Source organism: Carettochelys insculpta, chromosome 3, assembly GCF_033958435.1.
Source record: "Carettochelys insculpta isolate YL-2023 chromosome 3, ASM3395843v1, whole genome shotgun sequence".
Lineage (NCBI taxonomy): Eukaryota > Metazoa > Chordata > Testudines > Carettochelyidae > Carettochelys > Carettochelys insculpta.
In genome coordinates this window covers 189018751-189042317 of record NC_134139.1, presented here as the reverse complement: position 1 = coordinate 189042317, position 23567 = coordinate 189018751, and the positions used below count along the sequence as shown (strand labels likewise).

The window sequence follows — 23567 nt, the reverse complement described above, 5'->3', positions numbered from 1 at the left end:
CACGCTGGGCATAGACACCACAGGCATACACCCAGGGGCAGGTCCCCCTCGACCGCCCAGTACCCCCGCGGGCTCTCACGGACAGGGACGGAAACACAGCCGTCTCAAGGGGAGCTGATTTTTGAACCCCGAGATTTTCTCTCGCAAGCCTCCAGTGAGAGGATGTATCACCGGCAGCAGGACCCTGCGAGTTCAAGGGAGGTCTACCCTAGTGGTTCCTCCTTGTCCTCCCCCGACGAGGCTACGGCCCCCGGGGATGTTGCCCCCCCGGACGACCTCAAACAGTTTCAGGAGCTGTTTAAAAGGGTGGCTTTCACGCAAGGCATCCAAACAGCAGAAGTGCAGGAGAAGCACCACAAGCTCCTCAAAAACCTGAGGCCTCCGGCCTCGTCCAAAATCGCTATCCCACTCGACGAAGCAATCATGGAGTCTGCTACCACCATATGGGAGACCCCGGCTTCCGCTCCACCTATAAACAAGAGGGCGGATAAGAAATACTTCGTCCCGGCGAAGGGCATGGAGTTCCTGTTTAGTCACCCACAACCAAATTCTCTGGTGGTAGAATCGTCTCAACAGAGATTGAAGACTTCCCAGTACAAAGCGGGGGGGAACGGATAGAGATGCCAAGAAGCTAGAGCTATTTGACAGAAAGGTATACTCCTCCTCCACCCTGCTGCTGAGAGTGGCTAATTATGCAGCACATCTAGCGAACCACAATTTCGACAATTACTCCAGGCTTACTTTTCTCATGGATTCACTTCCAGAAGATAAGAAGCCCGGTGCTGAAGGCCATCGTGCAAGAGGACTATGCAGCTTCAAGGACGGGAGTCCAGATCGCCCTGGACGTAGCGGACATGGCGGCACGCTCAATGGCTACGGCAGTGGTCATGCACAGGGAATCCTGGCTCCAGACATCGGGTATCCCGAAGGATCTGCAGGCAAAAATTGTCGATCTCCCTTTTGACACGCAGAAGTTGTTTGCAGAGTCAACTGATTCGGTCCTTCATTCCAGTAAAGACTCAAGAGCCACACTCAGAACCCTGGGTATTTATACCCCTCCATACAGAAAGAAAAAGTATTACCCTCAACAAAGGCGATACCCGTACCAACCTCAGCGTGCTCAGTACCAACGGGGCTACGACCAAGGGCGGCATCAACAGCAACAACAGTATAGAACTCCTAGGCGACGTTCCCAACAAGGCCGTGCATCCTTGGGGCAGGCCCCAAGACAACAAGTTTGACGGACAGGTCGAGGGCTGCACTATTACTACCATCGCGCAATGTCATCCACAATTAATGTTCCATCATCGCCTCCGACTGTTCCACTCACAATGGCAAAAGATCACCACAGACAAGTGGGTACTAGAGATCATAGCCACAGGTTACGTGATCCCCTTTCAGTCGCTCCCACTGCCAAGACCTCCGCCCAGGCCTCATCTCAGGGATGCCTCCCACGAGGCGAAACTCAAGCACGAGGTGGACCACCTGATGCTTATAGGGGTGGGGGAAAGAGTGCCGGAGCGACTCCAGGGGAAAGGGTTTTATTCATGATACTTCCTCACGGAGAAGAAAACAGGAGGCTGGAGGCCCATCTTAGATCTTCGAGGCCTCAACCGGTACTTGCGCAAACAACGCTTTCGGATGGTCACAGTCGCCTCTATACTCATGGCACTGGACGATGGAGATTGGTTTGCAGCCCTCGACTTACAAGATGCGTGTTTTCATATAACGATCCACCCGGCTCACAGACGTTTTCTCCTGTTTATGGTCGGCAAAGAGCATTTCCAATACAAGGTTCTGCCGTTCGGTCTCTCCTCGGCCCGACTGCCTACTGAAAGGGGCCTCGAAGGCGGAGGTACTATGCATGATACGCGTAACAGCAAACACGTTTTCTTCGCTGGGCCTGGTCATCAACCTTGCGAAGTCAAAGATTGACCCCACACAGGACATCGAGTTCATAGGGGCACGCATAAATTCTATCACAGCAAAGGTTTATCTACCCGACGCTCGCTTTCGCGCCATCGGTTCCCTGGTACAAGTCATTACATACAGCCCCACGGTGCCGGTTTTAATGTGCTTGCAGCTGCTCGGCCACATGGCAGTGGCAACGTTCGTGGTACAGAACGCCAGATTGCATATGTGCAACCTACAACATTGGCTGGCGAGCGTTTACAAGCTGGCATCCCATGCCGTCCGCAGGGTGGTGTCGCCCACGACAGAGGTGCGCAGATCCCTGCAATGGTGGGTAAACCCCAAGAACCTGCTAACAGGGGTACCCTTTCACCAACCACAAATCTCTATTTTTCTCACCACCGACGCCTCCCACATAGGGTGGGGAGCACATATTGGTGAAAAGGTGACGCAAGTACTGTGGTCCCCTACGGAACAGTCACTGCATATAAATATACTGGAGCTCAGAGCGGTGTTCAACGCCTGCAAACACTTTCAGGACCACATACAAGGCAAGGTAGTCGGGATCAATACAGAAAATATCTCCACCATGTTTTGTATAAATCGACAAGACAGAGCTCGATCCCGTGTCTTATGTGCGGAAGCAGTCCGGCTGCGGAACTGGTGCATTGCCAACAATATAACGTTGAAAGCCTCGTACTTACCAGGCGCTCACAATGTGAAGGCAGACCAGCTGAGCAGGCACTTCGCACTCACACACGAGTGGCAGATCCGCTCCGATCCGCTACGACCGATTTTTCAGGCATGGGGGTTTCCTCAGATAGACCTGTTTGCCACTCAGCACAACAAGAAGTGCCCCCAATACTGCTCCAGGGCAGGACTGGGGTGGGGGTCCTTGGGGGACGCGTTCGCGATTTCGTGGAAGGGCCCACTGCTTTACGCGTTCCCCCCCATGGTGCTCATCCACAAGGTCCTGCAGAAAGCCAGGAGGGAGAGAGCCCGCATAATCCTAGTGGTCCCCACATGGGATCAACAGCAATGGTTCCCTTTGCTTCTCCGCATGTCGGATCGTCCACCGCTTCCCTTTCCGGTAGCTCTGGACCTGCTCACGCAGGCCCAGGGGTCCATAGTGCATCCACACCCCCGAGGCCTGCGCCTACAAGCATGGTTAATCCATGGCTCAGCTCCCTAGAAAGTACATGTACAGAGGAGATACAAGTCCTGGAAAGTAGCAGAAGGATCTCCACCAGGAAGACCTACAAACAGAAATGGACTCGATTCACTGCATGGTGTTCCACCAAGCAGTTAGCTCCCCTTGAAGTGCCTATACCCGTCATACTAGAATACTTACTGGACCTCAAGAGAGGCGGGGCTCTCCCTCTCCTCGTTGAAGGTCCATCTCACCGCTATATCGGCTTTTCGGCATGAAGAGGAAGGGCCCACGGTGTTTGCCCATCCTACTGTTACCAGGTTCCTGAAGGGGCTGGTAAACCTGTACCCCCCTCGGAAACCACTTCCACCATCGTGGAGCTTGGACCTGGTGCTCAGCGTGCTAACGGGATCACCCTTTGAACCCTTAGCCACGGTTTCCCTCCGTCTCCTTACGATAAAGACAACCTTCCTTCTTGCAATCACGTCAGCTCGCAGGGTGAATGAGCTCGCAGCAGTTATGGGAACGCCGCACTGCACGGTATTCTCAAAGGAGGCGGTAACCATACGGCTGCACCCAGCCTTTGTTCCGAAAGTTTCTTCAGAGTTCCATCTTAACGAACCTATAGTTTTACCCTTGTTTTACCCGAAACCTCATAGCTCCAGCAAGGAGGCACGCCTGCACCTCCTGGACGTGAGGAGGGCGTTGGCCTTCTACATAGACAGAACTAAGTCCTTCTGGAAAACGGACAGACTCTTAGTCTCTCTGGCTTCCAGGTCAAAAGGAGAGGGTCTCTCTTCACAGAGAATCTCGAAGCACATTGTGTCCTGCATAAAGATGTGCTACGAACTTCGAAAGACTCCTTTACTGGCCCCGCCTAGGGCTCATTCCACCTGGGCGGTGGCGGCATCAACAGCCTTTTTCAAGGGCATCGTGATAAAAGACATCTGCAGAGCGGCGACCTGGTCATCGTATGACACATTCGCCAAACATTACGCCCTACACCGGGTATTCCAAGAGAATACCCGCCTCTCGACAGCAGTCCTTTCGGGGGCAAGCTGCACATAACCCAATTACCCACCTCCTTTCTTGGGTTACTGCTGGGTAGTCGCCTATCGTGGAGCACCCACGAAGACACTCGAGGAAGAAAGAGAAGTTACTCACTGTAGTAACGATGGTTCTTCGAGATGTGTCCCCGTGGGTGCTCCACCACCCGCCCATCCTCCCCGCTTCGGATCTCTGTTTAGTGTTTTTCAGGAGCATCCGAGGCGGTTGGTCAAGGAACTGGCGGGGACCAGATCGCGCACGTGGCCAGGAGCGCGCAGGGGAGCGGTGTGCGCCGGCGCATGCGCGGTCCGGCAGAAACTGCTGGAAAGATCCGATCTGCGGTGCCGGGGCGAGCCCAACACCTATCTTGGAGCACCCACGGGGACACATCTCGAAGAACCATCGTTACTATGGTGAGTAACTTCTCTTTCTAGGACACAGGAATCAGATCCTGGTCTTAAAAGGATAATTTTTTATTTACAGCATGCACGCTGTCTTCGTGAAACAGTACTTGGTTGCTCAGTGTTAGAGCAACTGCGGAAGAAAAATAAAAATATTGAAAATTGCTTCCTTGCATTCAGCGTGTAAAGTTTCATTTCTACAGACAGTACACCCTGAAGTTGCAAGGGGGTTGCATTCCTGCAACCCCCACATAACTCAAATTTTCACACAAGTCAGTGGGGAGACCACAACTCTCTGTGTGTTAAGGTGTCTGAAGCCAAAGAGAAGTGTTTAACTTTGGAACCCCTTTGCTGTATCTATGAATTAGTGTGGTCTTTCCTGTGAACATTTCTTGGGAAAGGACTTAGTCAATTCAGAAGATCAAGATGAAATAACTATAAAATCACCAACGACCATCAAATATTTTCTCCAGCATAACACAGGTGGTGTAAGGTGTTTTAAATTTTCACTGCAGCCTGGTTCCTGGCTCCCCTGGGCTTGCAGGAGCTGGAAAAAGATCAGCTGAGCTGGTCAGTTTCCTGGTTCCCAGAGTGGCGGGGAGCTGGGAACCAGGGAGCATCTGGTCAGTTTCCCAGGTCCGTCTCCCCGCGCCCCCCCAAGCAGCAGGGAGGTTGGAACTAGGCAGCAGCCTGGCTCCCCTCCCCTTGGAGAGCTGGGAAACTGAGCAGGGCAGCAGCCTTGGTCAGTTTCCTAGCTCCAGCCAGTGGAGGTGGAGCTTGGATCCGGCTTCCTTCCAGCCAGGAAACTGACCCGAACTGCTGCCCTGGTCAGTTTCCTGGCTCTGCAAGCAGAGGGGAGCTGGAAAACGGACTGATGCTTTGTTCCCAGCTCCCCTCCACCTGTGGTACCCGGGAAGCTGAACAGCCCATCAGGGCTGGTCAGTTTCCTGGCTGCTTCTCCCTGCCTTCCACCAGCCGCCTGGCTGTCACCGTGACAGCCACGCCACTGGGGGAAGGAAGGAAGAAGGGGCTCTTAGCCTGCTGTGGGCAGCTAAACAGGCTGACAGCCATGGAGCAGCTTTGAGTTGTGCTTAACTCACGTTGAAGCCACATATTTTGAGGGTTTACTGTGTGCTTGGCACAGAGAAGTCCAGCGATCTCCAAAATGAAGAAAATAACCAGATTACATCTGACTAAGCCTTTCCTTTTCTACTCATTTAATCCTTCCCTGGGCATGGGTGTCACTGGATTCTCCAACCCAGGTTCCTTGGTTCCTCATTCATGCTTCCAGGGACTCAGCTCTGGCCAAACAGGAACAGGAAGGGCCACTGCCTTCAGTCCAAAGCTCATACTCTGTCTCCATTGTCTCTCCTGGCCTCTGATCAATTCACTTTCTACTTCCCTAGCATTCCTGGAGACACTCTAGGACATGCTATGATTTTAACCCTTACAGGCAAGTCAATTAGGGTTAAGTTTAAAGAGTTAATGATAAAGAAAAGAATTCAGCTCACTGAATAATTAGAATCTCCAGAAAATAGAGCCCTCATCATCATTTACCACAGTATTTAATCTGATGCACTGAAAGATGACATTAAAAATGTTATTCAGTAGAGCATTGGGATCATAAATTGGGGTTAAATTGCAGAGGCTTATGGACTCAGGTAATAAAGCTTGTTGAAATGGTACTGAGTAGAGTTGCTTGGAAATTTTCTATTGAAATGGTTTTGTTAGAAAATGCAGATTCAGCAAACCTGAAATGTTTTTCAAGAAATCTTTGTGTTTCAGTAGCCACTGAATTGCAGAGAGGATTACCGCCAAATCCTGCGTACTCATAGCTGCATTGTGAGAGCTATCCCAGAGCCATGGATGCTAAGACTTTCAGGGTGTGTGAACCCCAGCTTTATGTGGGTCTTTTTAAGTTTCCAAGCTCCCTAAAATAGAAAGGATCATGGAAGATTCTTGGGCCAGCTAATTTTCCGTACTGCCTCATTCGCTGACCAACTGGGTCATTGGAAAGTTAGCTGCCCTTGAAGTTTGGTAGGTGTAAGTTCCATAGCCCTGGGGTAGTCTGTGTGATGTGGCTGTTTTGTTTTACTGCTGCCCTCCACTGAACAGCTCCTCTCACCACTGCTATTCATTGTTACACAGTAGTAAAACTGACAGACAGCATGTGAACATCACTCAGTATCCGTCAGGAACAAACTTTTTTTCAGAATCTTCAGTTTGCGGAAATGTTTTTTTAAAAAGTTCATTGGTTCTAGTCAGACTGAAACCAAAAACAAAGCTCTGTGTGTCAGCCAGCTCTGGTGCCCGGTTTCACAAAAGAGTCATCAGGTTATCACTCTCGTAACAGTAAAGTCTGCTTTTCCATGTTGGCTTCTGCAGTGGCTTGTTTAAGCATATAAAATACAAACTGTGGAAGTGTGAAATCTTGCAGAAATACTGTGTTTGGAGTTCTTTTAAGTATTTATGCTCTTGAAATGGAGGCAAGTGATAATCAACAGTTGCATCATTGACATGAGGTTGTCATAAATTGTGACAAATTTCTGCCAAATAAATTACATCTTACTTCAGTGCATCTGCTTTCATTTAACAGCATCTTTGTTTTCTTGCAGTTTGGAAGCCCAGATCAAAAATTAGCTCTAGCAACACGCATACGTGGTCATGTCCTGCCATTAGCTCTACAGATGTATGGTTGTCGGGTTATTCAGAAAGCACTAGAATCTATCTCACCTGACCAGCAGGTAATTGTAAGTTAAAACAGTAGTGGGCTTTTTGTTGTATTTATTTTCAACAAATCCATAGTGTACTCTAAAGATTTTGAGTTTTTATTATATTGTGATACGTGCTTAAACTAATAAAACATTCATTTTATTTTAAGTCTTCAAGCAAAAAAATAAACCGTTTGGTTGGTTAGATTTACAATAAAAAAGATTTTGAATATTACTTTCAGAAGTGCACTTTTGCTGATTTAGCAACAGTGTACAGAAGTGGGTAATTTAATGTTGTCCTTATTCTTTTGCAGAATGAAATGGTGAAGGAGTTGGATGGTCATGTTCTGAAATGTGTGAAAGATCAAAATGGAAATCATGTTGTACAGAAATGCATTGAATGTGTCCAGCCTCAGTCACTCCAGTTTATCATCGATGCTTTCAAAGGACAGGTAATGTTAATTTCTCTACTTTACTTTAGTTTAGGAGTTGCATCATTGACCCAAGGAAATAAATAAAACCTGGGAATTAGACTGTTGATGTGATGGACAGTGAGAGCTTGTTGGAGATGAGGCCCGTGGTGCTTTATTTAATTTAGTAGCAGAAATACTCAGCTTTTATTGTCAAGCTTTTGTTCCAGTTTGGAGACTGACATGATCAGGTTTCCTTTGTAATACTTTATTTTGGTTAACAGTAAGTATTTCTCATCTCTGTTTTATATAGCAATAGAAGTAACAGCAGTTACAAGACTCTTGTAAAGAGAGATTTTTTTCTCTGTCTTTTCCTGTATGTCTTACCTTAGGTGGTGGTAGTTTCTTCCAAAGTTATCTATCTAATTCTAACAACACAAAAAAATTCCTTCATTAAATTCAATTGCATGTTCTCTGAGCTTGGATCAACAGAATTGCCTGATATGAAAGGTGAAACTCGGCTAATTTTCCAAATATCTTTATCACAAGGTTAATAAAGTACTAAAGACAGGATAGAATGCACTGAAACTAAATAAAATTTTAACATGACCACAATGTACTTGTCTAAGTCTGAAAAGTGCAACTAATTCAGAAAGGTTATTAGGTTTTTTAAGTGGTGCACTATGCACATTTCTTTACAATATCTCCAATGTATCATTCTCTCACACACGTTACCGTGTGGAGAGGGATGTATTTTCCCTGTGATGCTAACCTTTTATTGTGAATAGTAATACATGGCTTACCAAAATGATGTCTGAACTTATTTTTGAATCCCCTTGCTATTTACATCGAAGTATGTGGGGTGAAGGGGTTTCAGTGGGTTCTAAATACAGGCCCTTGACTAAATTACAGCCCTGTTTACTGGAGGGCCATGCATTATTCCAGGTGTAATATAATGTAGTACACTCCTCCCTCCTGTAACAAGTACTTGACTTACGAGTACTCACTAGAATGAGGGATGTACATACATAACTTTGCTCACTAAATGAGTGAAAGTCCCCTGATTTAGAAGAGCTAGCTGCAGGGTCCCTGGCTGGGGGACAGGGAGACCTGCAGCCTCAGCTGGCTGTGATCCCTGGTTGGGGCATGGGGAAACCCGCAGCCCCATGGCTGGTTCCGCTTCAGTTGTGGGGTCCCTGGCTGGGGCGCGGGAAGACCTGCAGCTGGAGCAGAGCCAGCTGCTGGGTCCCTGGCTGGGGTACGGGGAAACCTGCAGCCCCACCCAGCCCACTTCCAACACCCCGGCCCACAACTCCCCATGCAACCCCCCACCCGCTCCCAACACCCACCCAGGCCGGGTCCCGAACCCCCCAGCCCACCGCACCCCCCGCAGGCACTGCTTCTGCAGCCCCAGGAACCAGCCGCCACCTCCACCACCGGAGCCGCTGCCAGGTTTTAACCCTCCCTCCTGCTTGTGGCCCCAAACTGCCCCCAGCCTTTGGCCTTTTTCAATACACTCCCCACGTAGACCATCCATGACGGATGTTTATTCTGTACTTCGAAGACTAGAGGATGATTCCACAGCTTCCTTTAGCATGTTTGTTCCAGTGCTTTAAATATGCTCTGACACAGTTTTTCCTAATATATAATCTAAATCTTTCTTAGTGCAGATTGAGCTGATTACTTGTCTGACTTACAGTGCTCTTGGAGAGCAGTTGATCACTGTCCTCTTCATAACAGCATTTTAAATATTTGAAGACTGTTTACAGGTCCCCCATCAGACTTCTGACCTCAGTACTAAACATGCCCAGCTTTTTTTAACCTTTCCTCACAAGTCAGGTTTTCTAAACATTTTATCATTTTTATTACTCTGTCTGGTTTGTGCGTGTATCCTAAACTGTGGTGACCACAACTAGACTTACCATTTCAGCAGAGGTTTCACCAGTAGTGAGTAGAGCAGGACTATTACGTGTGCCTTGCATCGGACACTCCATGCACCCATAATGATATTAGCATTTTTTCACAGCTGCTGCACATTGTTGACTCGTACTCAGTTTTTGGTCCTCTAGAATTCCAAGTTCCTTGTCAGCACCACTACCCTTTAGCTAGCTTGTTAACTCCCCATTTTGTAGCTGTACATTTGATATTTTTCCTTCCTATCTGAAGTATTTTGTGCTTGTCATTGTTGAATTTCACCTTTATTGAAATTCAGAGCACTTCTCCAGTTTGTCAGGGTTGTTCAGAATTTTAATCCTGTCCTTTGCAGCTCTTGCAACTTCTCCCTGCTTGTTGTCATCTGAAAATTTTATTTCTCAGTCCATTATCCAAGACATTTAATGAAAATATTGAATGGTACCAGATCCAGGAAAGACCCCTAAACTCTAGGTGTTATGCACTCCCAAATCTTGAGTACTGTCCTTCAGTCAGTTGTGTGGTCCTTTATAGTACTTTCATCTATACCATATTTCTCTAGTTTGCTTATGAGACTGTTGTGCAGGACTGTCAGAAGCCTTACTAAAATCAAGATACATGTCATCTACTGCTTCCCCTCTATTGACTGGTCTAGTAACCTACTGAAAAAAATTAGAATTGTCTGGCATGATTTATTGGTGGCACATCCATGCTTACTATTCCTTCTAAGCCTGTTTTCTAGATAGTTAAAATTTGATAGTTTAATAATTTGCAGACTAATTTTATTAACTGTGTATGTGAATTAATCAAAACACCCACAAGTAATTCTTTTGTGTTCAATCCTGGCCATGACATAAATATTTAAGCCAAAATTGAAGCCCGTATTTAAATCAAACCTTCAAGGACGTACCTGATGTCTGAAAAGAATTTACGTAAACTGAGTAAGCCAAAGAACCAACTGCATTGGAGTGCCCTCTTACCCTTGCTACTGTTGTAAGTTTTTCTGCTTATCTGAGTGGGCAGTGCCCAAAGCACTTATCTGCTCTTACTGAGAAGCTGATGTAATCAGATAGTTCCAGGAGCTGGGGCTGTCTGATGTTGGAGACTGAAATTTCTAACACTAGAAGACAATGAGAAGTCCCGTGGTACATTATAGACTAACATATTTTTTTGGAGCATAAGCTTTTGTGGGCAAAGGCTCACTTTGACAGATGCAAATCTTATGCTCCAAAATATCTGTTAATCTATAAGGTGCCACAAGACTTCTTGTTGTTTTTGTGGATTCAGATTAACACGGCGACATTAGCAGATGTCACTTTTGTGAAGTCTTCAGTACTTTGAAAAGTAGATAATATTCAGTAACTTTTTGAAAAATAACATACAGCACACTTGTAGGCAATGTATCTAATTTCAAAATTTTTAATTCTGTTTAAGGTTTTTGTGCTTTCAACTCATCCATATGGCTGCAGAGTAATTCAGCGAATTCTGGAGCACTGCACTGCTGAGCAGACTTTGCCTATCTTAGAAGAATTGCATCAGCACACAGAGCAGCTTGTGCAGGTTAGTATGCTCTCATGCTCAATGTGCAGTTGCTATCCACTCTTTTTTTGTTGTTGTTGTTGTAGATTAGACTGTTATTTCTTAACTGCTCTTTTATGTAAATGTTCTTTCTTGATTTAGCAAATACTGATTTTCTCCTTCCAACTTCTCAGTCTGTTTCTTTACAAACACAAGTGAACATGGAGATGATAGTTTTTGTTCATGGTCTTCTGGCATAATGTGTGGTAGAGTGTTTATTAACTGTATACATAGAATCAACTACAGAAGTTCATGAAGTTTTTATGACCGCTACAAATTGGTGGCTTTATTCTTTATGAATGTGTGTGTGAAATTCATTTTAAATATATTTAGCAAATAATGTCATTCCTGGGCAAATAATTTTTATCACGATTCAGATTTTGAACCTAAAATCTATAGGCCCATGAATAATTCTTGGTGAAATGCTTTTCAGATGTGCTGTTATCATTTTGTGATGGTCACTTACAGTTACAGTTTTTCTCTTCACAACTATGTCAGTTTTACTTCTTGAAGTGGATACAAAATTGAATAAGCTGGATGAGTTTTCAGATGAAGAAAACTGAAATCTTTTTATTTTCAGGATCAGTATGGAAATTATGTTATCCAACATGTGCTGGAGCATGGTCGTCCTGAAGACAAAAGTAAAATAGTTTCAGAAATAAGAGGAAAAGTTCTAGCTCTGAGTCAGCACAAATTTGCCAGGTACTGTAGTCATCTCCGTGTTGGAGAAGTTCACTAACCTTTGAGCGTTGTTTTGGTATTGATTTAGATCATAGAACTCTAGGGCTTGAAGGGACCTCAGGAGGTTATCTAACCCAGGCCTCTGCCTTCAGAAGGATCAACTCCAACTAAATCATCCCAGCCAGGACTATATTCATCCAGGACTTAAAAATCCCTGGGGATGGAGATTCCACCACCTGTCTCGGTAACATATTCCAATGCTTCACCACACTCCTGGTGAAACAGTGTTTCCTAATATCCAACTTACACCTCTCCCTCTGTAACTTCAGATCATTGCTCCTTCTTCTGCCATCTGACATCACTGAGAACAATCTCTCTCCATTCTCTGTAGAGCTCCCTTTCATGAAGTTGAAGGCTGGTATCAAATTGCACCCCACTGTTCTCTTCTGCAAACTAAATAAGCCCAAATCTCTCAGCCTCTCCTCATGTGTCGTGTGCTCCAGCCCTGTAATCATTTTCATTGCCCTCCACTGAACCCGTTCCAATGTGTCCACATCCTTTGTATAGTGGGGCTCCCGGAACTGGATGCAGTACTTCAGATGTGGCCTCACCAGTGCTGAGTAGAGGGGAATAATAACTTCTCTGGATCTGCTGGAGATGTTTCTCCTAATGCACCCCAATATGCCATTAGCTTTTTTGGCTACAAGGGCACACTGTTGACTCATATCCCATCTCTCATCCACTATGATCCCGAGTTCTTTTTCTGCTGCACTGCTACTTAGCCAATCAGTCCCCTGTAACAGGGCTTGGGATTCCTCCACTCCAAGTGCAGGACTTCACACTTCTTCTCCTTGTTGAACCTCATCACATTTCTTTTGGCCCAATCCTCCAATTTGTCTATGTCACTCTGGATCCTTTTCCTACCCTCCAGTGTATCTACCTGACCCCCTAGCTTAGTGTCATCTGCAGATTTACTGAGGGTGCAATCCATCCCTTCATTCGGGTCATTAATAAACATGTTGAACAGTACTGGCCCTAGAACCGATCCTTGGAGCACTCCACTTGAAACTGACTGCCAACCAGACATTGAGCCATTTATTACTACCCGTTGGACCTCTCTGTGAAGCCGGCTTTCTATCCATCTTACAGTCCATGTATCCAATCCATACTTCCTTAACTTATGAGCAAGAGTATTGTGGAAGATAGTATCAAAAGCTTTGCTAAAGTCAAAGTAGAGGTCCTCCATTGACTTTCCCATGTCCACAGAGCCTGTTACCTCATCACAGAAGCTGGTCAGATTAGTCAGGCATGACTTGCCCTGGATGAATCCATATTGACTACTCTTGATCACTTTCCCCTCTTCCATGTGCTCCAAAATGGATTCCTTGAGGATCCCTTCCATGATTTTTCCAGGGATTGAGGTAAGGCTGACCGGTGTATAGTTCCCTGGTTTGTCCTCCTTTCCTTTGTTAAAGATGGGCACTATATTTACCTTTTTCCAGTCATCCGGGATCTCTCTTGATCTCCGCAGGTTTTCAAAAATAATGGACAAAGGCTCTGCAATGACGTTTGCCAATTCCCTCAGTACCCTTGGATGCATTAAACCCAGACCCATGGATTTGCGTACGTCACTCTCTTTTCTAAGTAGCTCTTAACATGTTCTTTCCCCACTGAGGGCTGCCCACCTCCATCCCATACTACATTGCCTGTTGCCATAAGTTGGGAACTGATGTTGGGAACAGCCCCCATGCGCTCTCTTAACCTTGTTATTGTTAACATGCCTGTAGAAATCCTTGTTGTTACCCTTCACATTCCTTGCTAGCTGCAATTCCAATTGTGCTTTTGCTTTCCTGATTTACTCCCTGGCATTCTCCAGCAATATATTTATACTTCTCCTTTGTCATTTGTCCACTTCTCATATGCATCCCTTTTGAGTTGGAGCTCTCCAACGATTTCCCTGTTAAGCCAAGCTGGTTGCCTACCATGTTTGCTTTTTACTGCACATCAGGATGGTTTGTTCCTGTGCCTTCAATAAGACTTCTTTAAAATACTGCCAGTTCTCCTGAACTCCTTTCCCCTTTATATGTTACCCAAGGGATCTGCCCATCAGTTCTCTCAGTTATGTCCTTTGTTGAGGAACTTATTTGATTATTTTGCCATTATTCAAAATTCATTTAATATTTTGCCTAGAGCGTCCATTTGCATGAAAAAGTGAAACTTTTGCGGGGGGAAGCGGGAGGACTTGCCACTCAGCTCCTTGAGGAACTATGGGTCCTGTGAAGCCGTGGCTCTGCTTCAGCCCACTGTGCATGCTGACCTAGAACCAAGAACCTTTTAGGACCATGGCTGCCAAGGAGACATAGAATACTAGAACTGGAAGGGCCTTCGAGAAGTCAAGACCAGTCCCCTACACTCGTGGTAGGATCAGACGCCATCTCGACCATCCCTAACAGATGTATGTCTAACCTGCTCTTAAAAATCTCCAAAGATGAAGATTTCACTGCATCCCTAGGCAATTTATTCCAGTTCTTAAACATCCTGACAGTTTTTCCTGATGTCCAACCTAAACCTCCCTTGCTGCATTTTAATTCCATTGCTTCTTGACGTAACATCAGAGCTGTAGAAAAATATTTGTTTTCCCTCCTCTTTGTAACAATCTTTTGGGTATTTGAAAGCTGTTATGTCCTTTTTCAGTCTTCTAATTTTGTTTGTTGCTCTTCTTTAGACGTTCTCCAGTTTGTCCAGATCTTTCCTGATATGTGGCGCCAGAACTGGACACAGTACTGCAGTTGAGGCTGAACCAGCGCATAGTAGAATGGAAGAATTATGTCTCATGCCTGGCTTACAACATTCCTATTAATACATCCCAGAATGTTACTTTTTTTTTTTGCAAGTGTCAAACTGTTGACTCATGTTTAGCTTGTGGTCCACTGAGACCCCCATCTCCCTTTCTGCAGTAGTCATTCCTAGACAGTCATTTCCAGTTTTATGTGTGTGAAACTGATTGTTCCTTCGTAAGTAGAGTACTTTGCCATCTTGCTTATCTGAGACTGTTTCTCCAGTTGGTCCAGATCATTTTGAATTATAATCTGATCCTCCAAAGCACTTGAACTCCTCTTCTGTTTAAGATCTGAAAACTTTAAAAGCATACTTTCTCTCCCATTATCTAAATCACTGATGAAGATATTGATGAGAACCAGTCCGAGAACTCAACCCTGTGAACCGCTGATAACTACTTTCTGGTTATGCAACCATTTATTCACACACCTTATAGTAGTCCTGTCTAAATTGGATTTCCCCTAGTTTATTATAAGAAGGTCATGCAAGACTTCATCAAATGCTTTACTTAAGTCTAGGCATACCACATCTACTGCTTCCCCCTTATCCACCAGGCTTGTTATCCTATCAAAGAAGCTGTCAGATTGTTTTGGTATGATTTGTTTTTTACATATCCATCCTGTTATTCCTTGCCTTATCTTCCAGATGCTTGTGAATGGATTCTTTAATTATTTTCTCCATTATTTTTTCCTGTCAGAGCACTTGAGTTGACTTGTCTGTAATTCCCTGGGTTGTCCTTACTTCCCTTTTTTATAAGGCACTATATTTGCTCTTTTCTCATCTTCTGGAATCTCTCCAGTCTTCCATGACTTTTCAAAGATGACAGCCAATGTTTTGATGGAATACTCAAGCCAAAAAAGCAGTCAAGTAGCACTTTAAAGACTAACAAAATAATTTATTAGGTGAGCTTTCGTGGGACAGACCCACTTCTTCAGACCATAGCCAGACCTGAACAGGCTCGATATTTAAGGTATAGAGAACCAAAAACACTAATCAAGGTGGACAAATCAGAAGAAAAAATGATCAATGTGAGCAAATCAGAGAGTAGAGGGGTACAAGGGGAGGGGGGAGGTCAAGAATTAGATTCTCTTTTATTACGGTTTTTGATTCTCGGTGCCTTAAATATTGGGTCTGTTCTGGTCTGGCTATGGTCTGAAGAAGTGGGTCTGTCCCACAAAAGCTCACCTGATAAATTATTTTGTTAGTCTTTAAAGTGCTACTTGACTGCTTTTTTGTTTTGATAGTATATAGACTAGCACAGCTCCCTCTCTGTTGTTATTGAGTATTCCAGTATGTATTTCATCAGGTTCTGCTGACTTGAAGACATGTAACTTCTCTAAGTCATTTTTAACTTGTTCTCTTTCTATTTTGACTTCTGAATCTCTCTTATTTTCTCCAGCATTCACTCTGATAGGTGTTCAAGTGCCACCCAGCCTCTTGATGAAAACTGAAACAAAGAAGTCATCAATCATCTCTGCCATTTTCACATTTTATTTTATTATTTTTCCCTCTACATTAAGTGGTCTACCTTGTCCTTCCTATATCTCCTGCTTCTAAAATTTTTTGGAATGTTCTGGTATTACCCTTTGTCCATAGCTAGCTGCAGCTTGTGTTGTGCCTTTGTCTTTCCAAGCTTGCCCCTGCATACTTGTGTTGTTTGTTTATGTTCACCCTTTTGTAAGTTGGCGCAGTTTCCACCTTTTTATAGGGCTCCTTTTTGATTTCTAGGTCATTCAAAATGTCCTGGTTAAGCCAAGGTAGTATCTTGCCATACTCCCAGTATTTTCTACACAGTTGAATATTTCGCTCTTGCACCTTTAATAATGCCTCTTTTAGAAACCTGCCAGCTCCTTTCAGTTGTTTTTCCTCTCACTCTCGCTTCCCCTGGCACTTTTGCTACCAACTCCCTGAGTTTGCTAAACTCTGCCTTCTTGAAATTCAGCGTCTTTGTTTTGCTCCCTTAGAATCATGAACTCTGGTTATGTCTGCATTAGAGTGATTTGTCTACCGAAGACTTTGTCAGAAGATATCTTTTGACAAAACTTCTGTCAACAGATTGCAGCTAGACCAGACCATAGGACGGATCGACAGAGTGATTTGATTGCCCGGCCGCTCTATTGGCAAAACAGGCAACTTGGAAGTACAGCAGACAGAATTGCCCAGTGTCCTGGAAGCCCTTCCTGTCAGCAGAAGCTCTCTCTCTCCTCCCCCTACCCCCTACCCCCAGCAAACATCCAGACTAGCTTTTTGTAGGCAGAGGTGTTCTTCCTAATGGTGAGTGGGGTACAGCTGTTGACAAAAGTGCTGCCTTCTGTTGACTTACTGCTGACAGAATGCCCTTGGGAATCTGGATGCTCCACAGGTTTTGTCAACAGAACTGCCATTTTGCCAACAAAACCCTCTGGTCTAGACATACCCTATCTTTTCGTTATTACTTTCACCCAGGTGCCATACACTTTCAGATCCTTAGCCAGTTCCTCCCAGTTTGTTAAAAATCAAATCTAGAACAACCTCCCCACAAGTAACTTTCTCCACCTTTTGAAGTTTAAAATTGTCACCAGTACATTCTAAGAACTTGTTGAATAACCTGTGTCCTGCTGTGTTACTTTCCCCAACAGATGTCTGAATATATAAGTCCCCTATCACCACCAAGTCCTGTGCTTTGGATGGATTTTATTTTATTTTTTTAAAAAAGGCTTCATCCATCTTTTCTTCCTGATTAGGTGATCTGCAGTAGACCCCTAACATGATATCACCTTTGTTTTTTACCCATTTCGTCTTTACCCAGAGATTAGCAACAAGTCTGTTCCTGATGTGCATTTCAACCTCTGTCCAGGTGTATATATTTTCAATATTAATATGCAACACTTCTTGCTTTTTTCCCCGTCTTGTCCTTTCTGAGCAAGCTGTACCCCTCTCTTCTGTATTCCAGACATCCATATTATCCCACCAACTCTCTGTGATACCACCTATATCATAGTTTATTTACTAGTATTTCAGGTTCTTCCTGCTTATCCCCTGTGCTACTTGCATTTGTATATGGACAACTAAAATACTGATTTGAGTTTGTCTTCCAGTTCTGTCTTGTCTCTCCTTTATCCCTGCTATTGCAGCCCATGCTCCTCCAGATTTCTGCCCCATCTCCATATTTATTTTACCTGTGGGCTTTGGTCACATAAGCTTGGAATCAAGGGCTTCTACATATTTGACTCACTGTAAGTCCACCATGGAGGCTGCCAAGAAGCTGGTGGCTTTGGGAGCAAGGGATTTTCGTTTTCAGTCTGTCATTTTATCATCAGTCTGCATGAGTAGTCAGGAGCCTGGAAACTTGGGCAGCCTAGACGACAGGCAAGTGAGCTGCCAGGAAACCAGGCAGGTTTCACACAGTGTTTGGACGTTGAGTCATTTTCCAACAGAAGAATGTTGACTTGGAAATTTTCCTGCAAGCTCTAGTTTTGATTGTGTCAAACATACAGATGCTCAGTACTTTCCCATACAAAAAGAACATCCTTTCAAAACTAAGGAAAAGAATTTTTGTGCCCTTTCAGTATTTTGTGCCACAGTCATAACGTGTGTATAAAACACTCGTGTGCCAATCTCTGTTCATATCAATTAGAAAGTAATACCCTGAACAATTCAAAAACTTGTAAACCTCTAAAACAGTTACCTTTTTCTTTTCCAGCAATGTGGTAGAGAAATGTGTAACTCACGCATCTCGTGCTGAAAGAGCTTTACTTGTTGATGAGGTTTGTTGCCAGAATGATGGTCCTCACAGTGCCTTATACACAATGATGAAGGACCAGTATGCCAACTATGTTGTTCAGAAGATGATTGACATGGCTGAACCTGCACAGAGAAAGATTATAATGCACAAGGTACATGATATGTAGCTTCATCAGCTTTGGGAATTCACCCCTCTTTCCCCGCCTTCCTATCTTCATGTTTCCTCTCACCCCTTCTTTGTACGTATTTCTAAATATACCTCAGGCACCTTTTCTTCCTGGTAGGATTGTCTGCAGTAGACCCCTAATATGACAGCACCCTTTTTTTTTATTCCTTTTACTCCCTTCTTTAGAAGCCACTTTTCCTGTGGGTTCATGAGTGGACCCTTACAACAAAGGGGTAGTTGTGGCTTAGTAAAATAAGAAGTTTCTCTTTATAATTTTTTAAATGACTAAAGTTAGTTTGGTAAAGCAGCGTACACTTGGACCATGATTTAAACAGTGGTGGATTTTAAAAAAAACAAACAAAAAAACCACTGTGTAAACATACATAATGTAAAAGATGTCAAGGGTCTGTGGGAAATAAGGGATTTGTAACCAAGCTCGCAAGGTTACTGTCCTGATTTATATAAGACTACAGGTTTTATTTTAAAAAGTAATGAAATTTAAGTTTACTATAGTACCAACCTCTACTGATGTTGAGGATTACGTAATTATTGTCATGTTGAAGTGAGAATTCTGTGGGATTGTCTGGGGAAGCCAGGGAGTGTGGAGCAGTGGGGTGGGTTCTGTCTTCAGATGGGTTAGCAATGGCAAGGGCTCAGGAGGGATCATTTACATCCCCTCTGGCCAGCCTTGTGCAGGGGCCATGGGCACTCTGGCAAGCTCTATCCCCCCACCCCAAAAAAAAAAAAAAATCACCAGGGCAGGGGACTGAGCTGTAGGGGCTAGCATCACTCTGCCTGGTGATCCTGCCAGACATCAGTGTAGGGGGCTTGCTCTGCTCTGCTTGGGGTTCCCGCTGGAGAGCAGGATCAGGTACAAGAGCTTGCCCCGTTCTGCTTGTTTGGAATGCCAGGTGGGTGGAGTGGGTAACTTTCCCACACGCAGACTCCACTCCCTGGCAGGAGCACCAGGCAGAGTGGGATGAGCCCTGCTCCGCATTGCCCACTGGAAGCTTCAGGTGGGTGAATAAAGCAGGGCAAGTCCTCAGCCATACTCCCTGGCAGGAGCACTGGGCAGGTAGAGCCGGTCAAGCCACTAAGCCCCTCTCTCTATCTGGAGCACTGAGTGGGTGAAGCAGAAGAAGCTGCTGCACCATAATCCAGCTCCCTTGCAGGGGAGAAAAAACGAAGTTACATGTAGTCTGAATCTCATTTTTATTCTTAAAAAATAACCAAAATTTTTTAATGTAAAAAACCCATGAATATTTCTTATACACATTTTAAGGTACATCTCACTGTTGCAGGAGTCTTTGAAGCAGGAAAATGTTCTGCGTATAGGGAGCTGCTGAAGCTTTTCGCTAAAGTGAAAGACTGACAGCAGGTAAAGGCTCTGGCAGAGGGAAGGCAGCCTTTACCTGTTGCCAGTCTTTCGCTTTGGAGCCTTGCTGGGAAAATGTAGTTACATGTAAAGAAACAAACAACTTGAAGACAAATATATTTAATAGAAATTGGTGTGTACACTACAACTTAATTTGGATATCCAATACTAATCAAGCTTGGCATCTAGATTAGATTGTTTTTTAGACCTAACATAACTAAATTTGTCTGATTTGCAGATTCGACCCCATATTACAACTCTGCGTAAATATACCTATGGCAAACACATACTGGCCAAGTTGGAGAAATATTACCTGAAGAACAGCACTGATCTGGGGCCAATCGGAGGACCGCCAAATGGGATGCTGTAAAAGACCATGTGTACAGGCAGCAACTTGAATGAAAGAAAATTTTCATTGTGAATTATCAAAACCCACAACTTAACTGTAAATGTTTCTGATTTTTTAAATCTATTTATTGACTTTGTTCATCCATTTGTAAAATTTTTATTGTTCTTGTGTATATTTTTGGGGAGTGAATTATAAAATATCTCCAGTCCTGGCCCGGAGACCTATCAGATTGAACTGCTGACAAAGCACAGATGCCTGTATATGATGTAATTGTATCAAAATAGCTGTCACATATTTTGTAAATTTTTACCTTGTAAAGTCACTGAAAAATAGTTTTTAAAGGGAAAAAGTACATTATTCTTTTAATACACTGGCTTGCAATCTGCTAGGTCTACCCACCGTCAGAGCACAACAGGTTTCTAGAGTTGTAAATAGAATGTCTTCCCTCCCCTTCTCCCTTTGTGTGGAGTCTTTTTATACCAGATTAAAATTGATTAACTGCATAAATATTATTTAACATGTTACAGAAAGTTAAGTTGGATTTTGGTGGTTCACAACACATTATCCAAATAGTGAAAAGGTCACAGCAAACTAAAGTAGGCATTGACAAAACAGTGGGAACTTTAAAGACAAGCATCCATCATTTGCTGTGGACATGATTTTTTAAAATGCAATGCCCTAATATTTTCTCTAGCAGTGTATAAAAAAAAAAGATGTATATACTTTAATTGTTGTACAAGTTAGAGGAATAAAATCATGGTGGTACTCTCATACAACAAAGTACTGTCTGAATAGAAAATAATCCTGCATTAACTTCGCAGTCAGTTTTGCAATGCAGGAAGAGTAGATTTGTATTTTTTTAATTTGCATATAGAATTGTGAGACACGATTTGAAAATGTTGAGCATTTATTTTGCTTTCTCACAGTAGATGCAAAAAAGTAAGTATTGATGGAGGAGAAGAGGGGCCACTGAACAGTAAACTTGATAGCTCAACATGTAAGCATGATTAAATATTCAGATAGCTTTTTTTGCTTCCTATAAATATATGCATTGTATACGTGTAGTTAATAGGTGTAAGTTTACAGTTTGAAAAACAAATCTCTTGTTTCGATGTTTATTAGAAGCCTTGCTAATTTAGTAGTGATGCTTACCTTGGTTGTACAGATGTACATTTGTAAACCTTCATGCTGTAAATGTAATTTGTTTTACCCCACTTTGGGGACAAAAATTTGCATTTTAGTGTATATTCATATCCCCCTCCCCTCTTTGCCCTGGCATATAGTGTTGTATAATGTAAATTTATTTCGGCAAATCAAGAGTGATTTTTTAAAATTCTATCTTTATATGGTTTCAGAAATATGAACCAGCTTTCTTTTTATCTATTGTGAGAAACATTATGTTTTCTTTATAACATAGCTGTTGATTCTGTTTAAACGGACATTTTGGGAAATGAATCAGTTGAATATTTAAGTCAGGATAATAAGAATAGTGAGCAAGAAATGGACTGAAATATTTGGTTACCCAAGAAACCAATGCTTCTTCCATCTTAATAAATGTGGCATGATTCTTTTGTACAGAAGAGTACTGTATTTTTGAATAGCTTACTCCCAACCTAAAGCAAATATGTATGATAATGTCAACTTTTTCTCTAGATATATGACATTGTAACAGTAATATGAAGACGATGTACATTTACAAGCGGCCTTATGTACATTTCCCAATGATCTTTTTAAGGCAAAATTGTGACCATACGTGTATAATTAAAATCCTTTTTAATCCTTTGCCTATGGAAATATTTTGGAAAAAAGCTTACTTTCAGTTTCTGAAAGATAAAGAAAGTGCTTGTATTTTGTTGAAACAAGTATTTTGTGCAGAATGTTAATTTTGATGGCATAACTTTTTTTAAATCTACAAGCTATTGGATTCTGTGTCTTGAGCACTGATGACAAGTCTGTTATGGTAAGGCTCAGATGATGAAGAAAAAAGAACCAGCAGTGGTATAATCTTGTATATGGAATTCTGTCATCTTACTCTTCACAATCAAAATCTACAGAGGTTTTCTTGCAGCATAAAATATTAGGTTGAGTTCTGGGGGTCTTTTTGTTTTTGTTTTTGTTTTTGTTTTTTTGTAGCATTAATTTACCAGATCAGCTTGCTGGAAGTTGGTCTGGCTTATATCTGACACTCAGGATCTGTCAGTTATACCCTCCTGCGTAATCTAGTAGTTTGCATCTAGAACTGTGCTTACGAAAAGTCAACTTCCATTCCAGTTTGTTGCATGAAGATTAGTTTTCAGTACCTGACTTTCCCTCCATTAGAGGCAGAACCCAGTCACTTGAGCTGGGGCTGAGCTTAAAATACACAGAAAAGCTTTGAAGATTGTGCTTTTTTGGCACAGGAGATCAGAATCCAAAGTTTCACTTTGAGATGGTCCTTCAAGATCTCTATTCAGCCCTTTGTACAAATGGGGTATATATGTTACTATGTAGAATGCTGACATTCACCGCAGTTAGTGCTACACTGAGTATTATGCTGCTGGATGTTTTTTTATAACTGATGCAACATGCACTCTTTTATGCAGAAGCTGAACCTATCACCGTTTGTGTTTCCCTTCCCCTACCAGCCTGATCTACCATATTTGGCTTTAAACAGGGTCTTTAAGCTGTAACACATTCAGCAGCCACTGATTCATCTTTTCCCAATCACTTTTATAACGGAATTTTGTGGCACAGAAGAGATGCCAGAACCTCAAGATTGAATCCTCTTCAATACATAGAAATTGTACTGAAGTTTGGGTACAACCACTAGGCTTCTTTTTCTAGAGTGTCTCATTTTGATATGGACTGTTTATGGACCAATTTGTCTAGTCTGATTAGGTCTGCTCCTTGTGGTTCATAATGAATAATGTAATGTTCACATGTATATGCTGTAAAAACCAAATGAAAATACGAATAACACTGAAATATACCTGGTCTTGTGTTTTTCTGTAGGGGAAAAAAACATTTATATCTTCAGTTAAAATTAAATCAGTTGCCCACTTCCCAATTCAGCCTAACTTAGACTTTATACTTCTCATAAATAAGCCATGTTCAGATGAAAATTACTGATCTAGTTACCTCATGTTTCCTGTTCTTATCAACTAAGAAGTTCTAATGTATAGTTCAATTAATGTAATCCTAGCCTTGTGTATAGTATAAGAGTTTTATATGTGATTTCTGGATCTGGGTGTTTTTACTAGTGAGTCAGGGAAGAGTGAAGAGACTTCAGCTCTTTGCCTCACTCTTGGTGTTACAGGTAGGCTTCTGGCTGGCTACA

At 43.2% G+C, this 23567-nt stretch overlaps 1 protein-coding gene across 7 annotated transcripts in view; it reads left to right on the top strand.

Moving 5' to 3' along the window:
* PUM2 (pumilio RNA binding family member 2) overlaps nt 1–23215 on the top strand; it is a 124865-nt gene extending 101650 nt beyond the window's left edge. For all 7 annotated transcript variants that reach the window (XM_074991322.1, XM_074991321.1, XM_074991320.1 and 4 more), the window contains 6 exons: nt 7125–7253; nt 7535–7672; nt 10976–11101; nt 11700–11821; nt 18321–18513; nt 20141–23215. In XM_074991322.1, coding sequence (XP_074847423.1) covers nt 7125–7253; nt 7535–7672; nt 10976–11101; nt 11700–11821; nt 18321–18513; nt 20141–20272 — 840 coding nt within the window. In that variant the 3' untranslated portion in view covers nt 20273–23215. The remainder of the gene's footprint in view (nt 1–7124; nt 7254–7534; nt 7673–10975; nt 11102–11699; nt 11822–18320; nt 18514–20140) is intronic.
* Nucleotides 23216–23567: the final 352 nt, after the last annotated feature.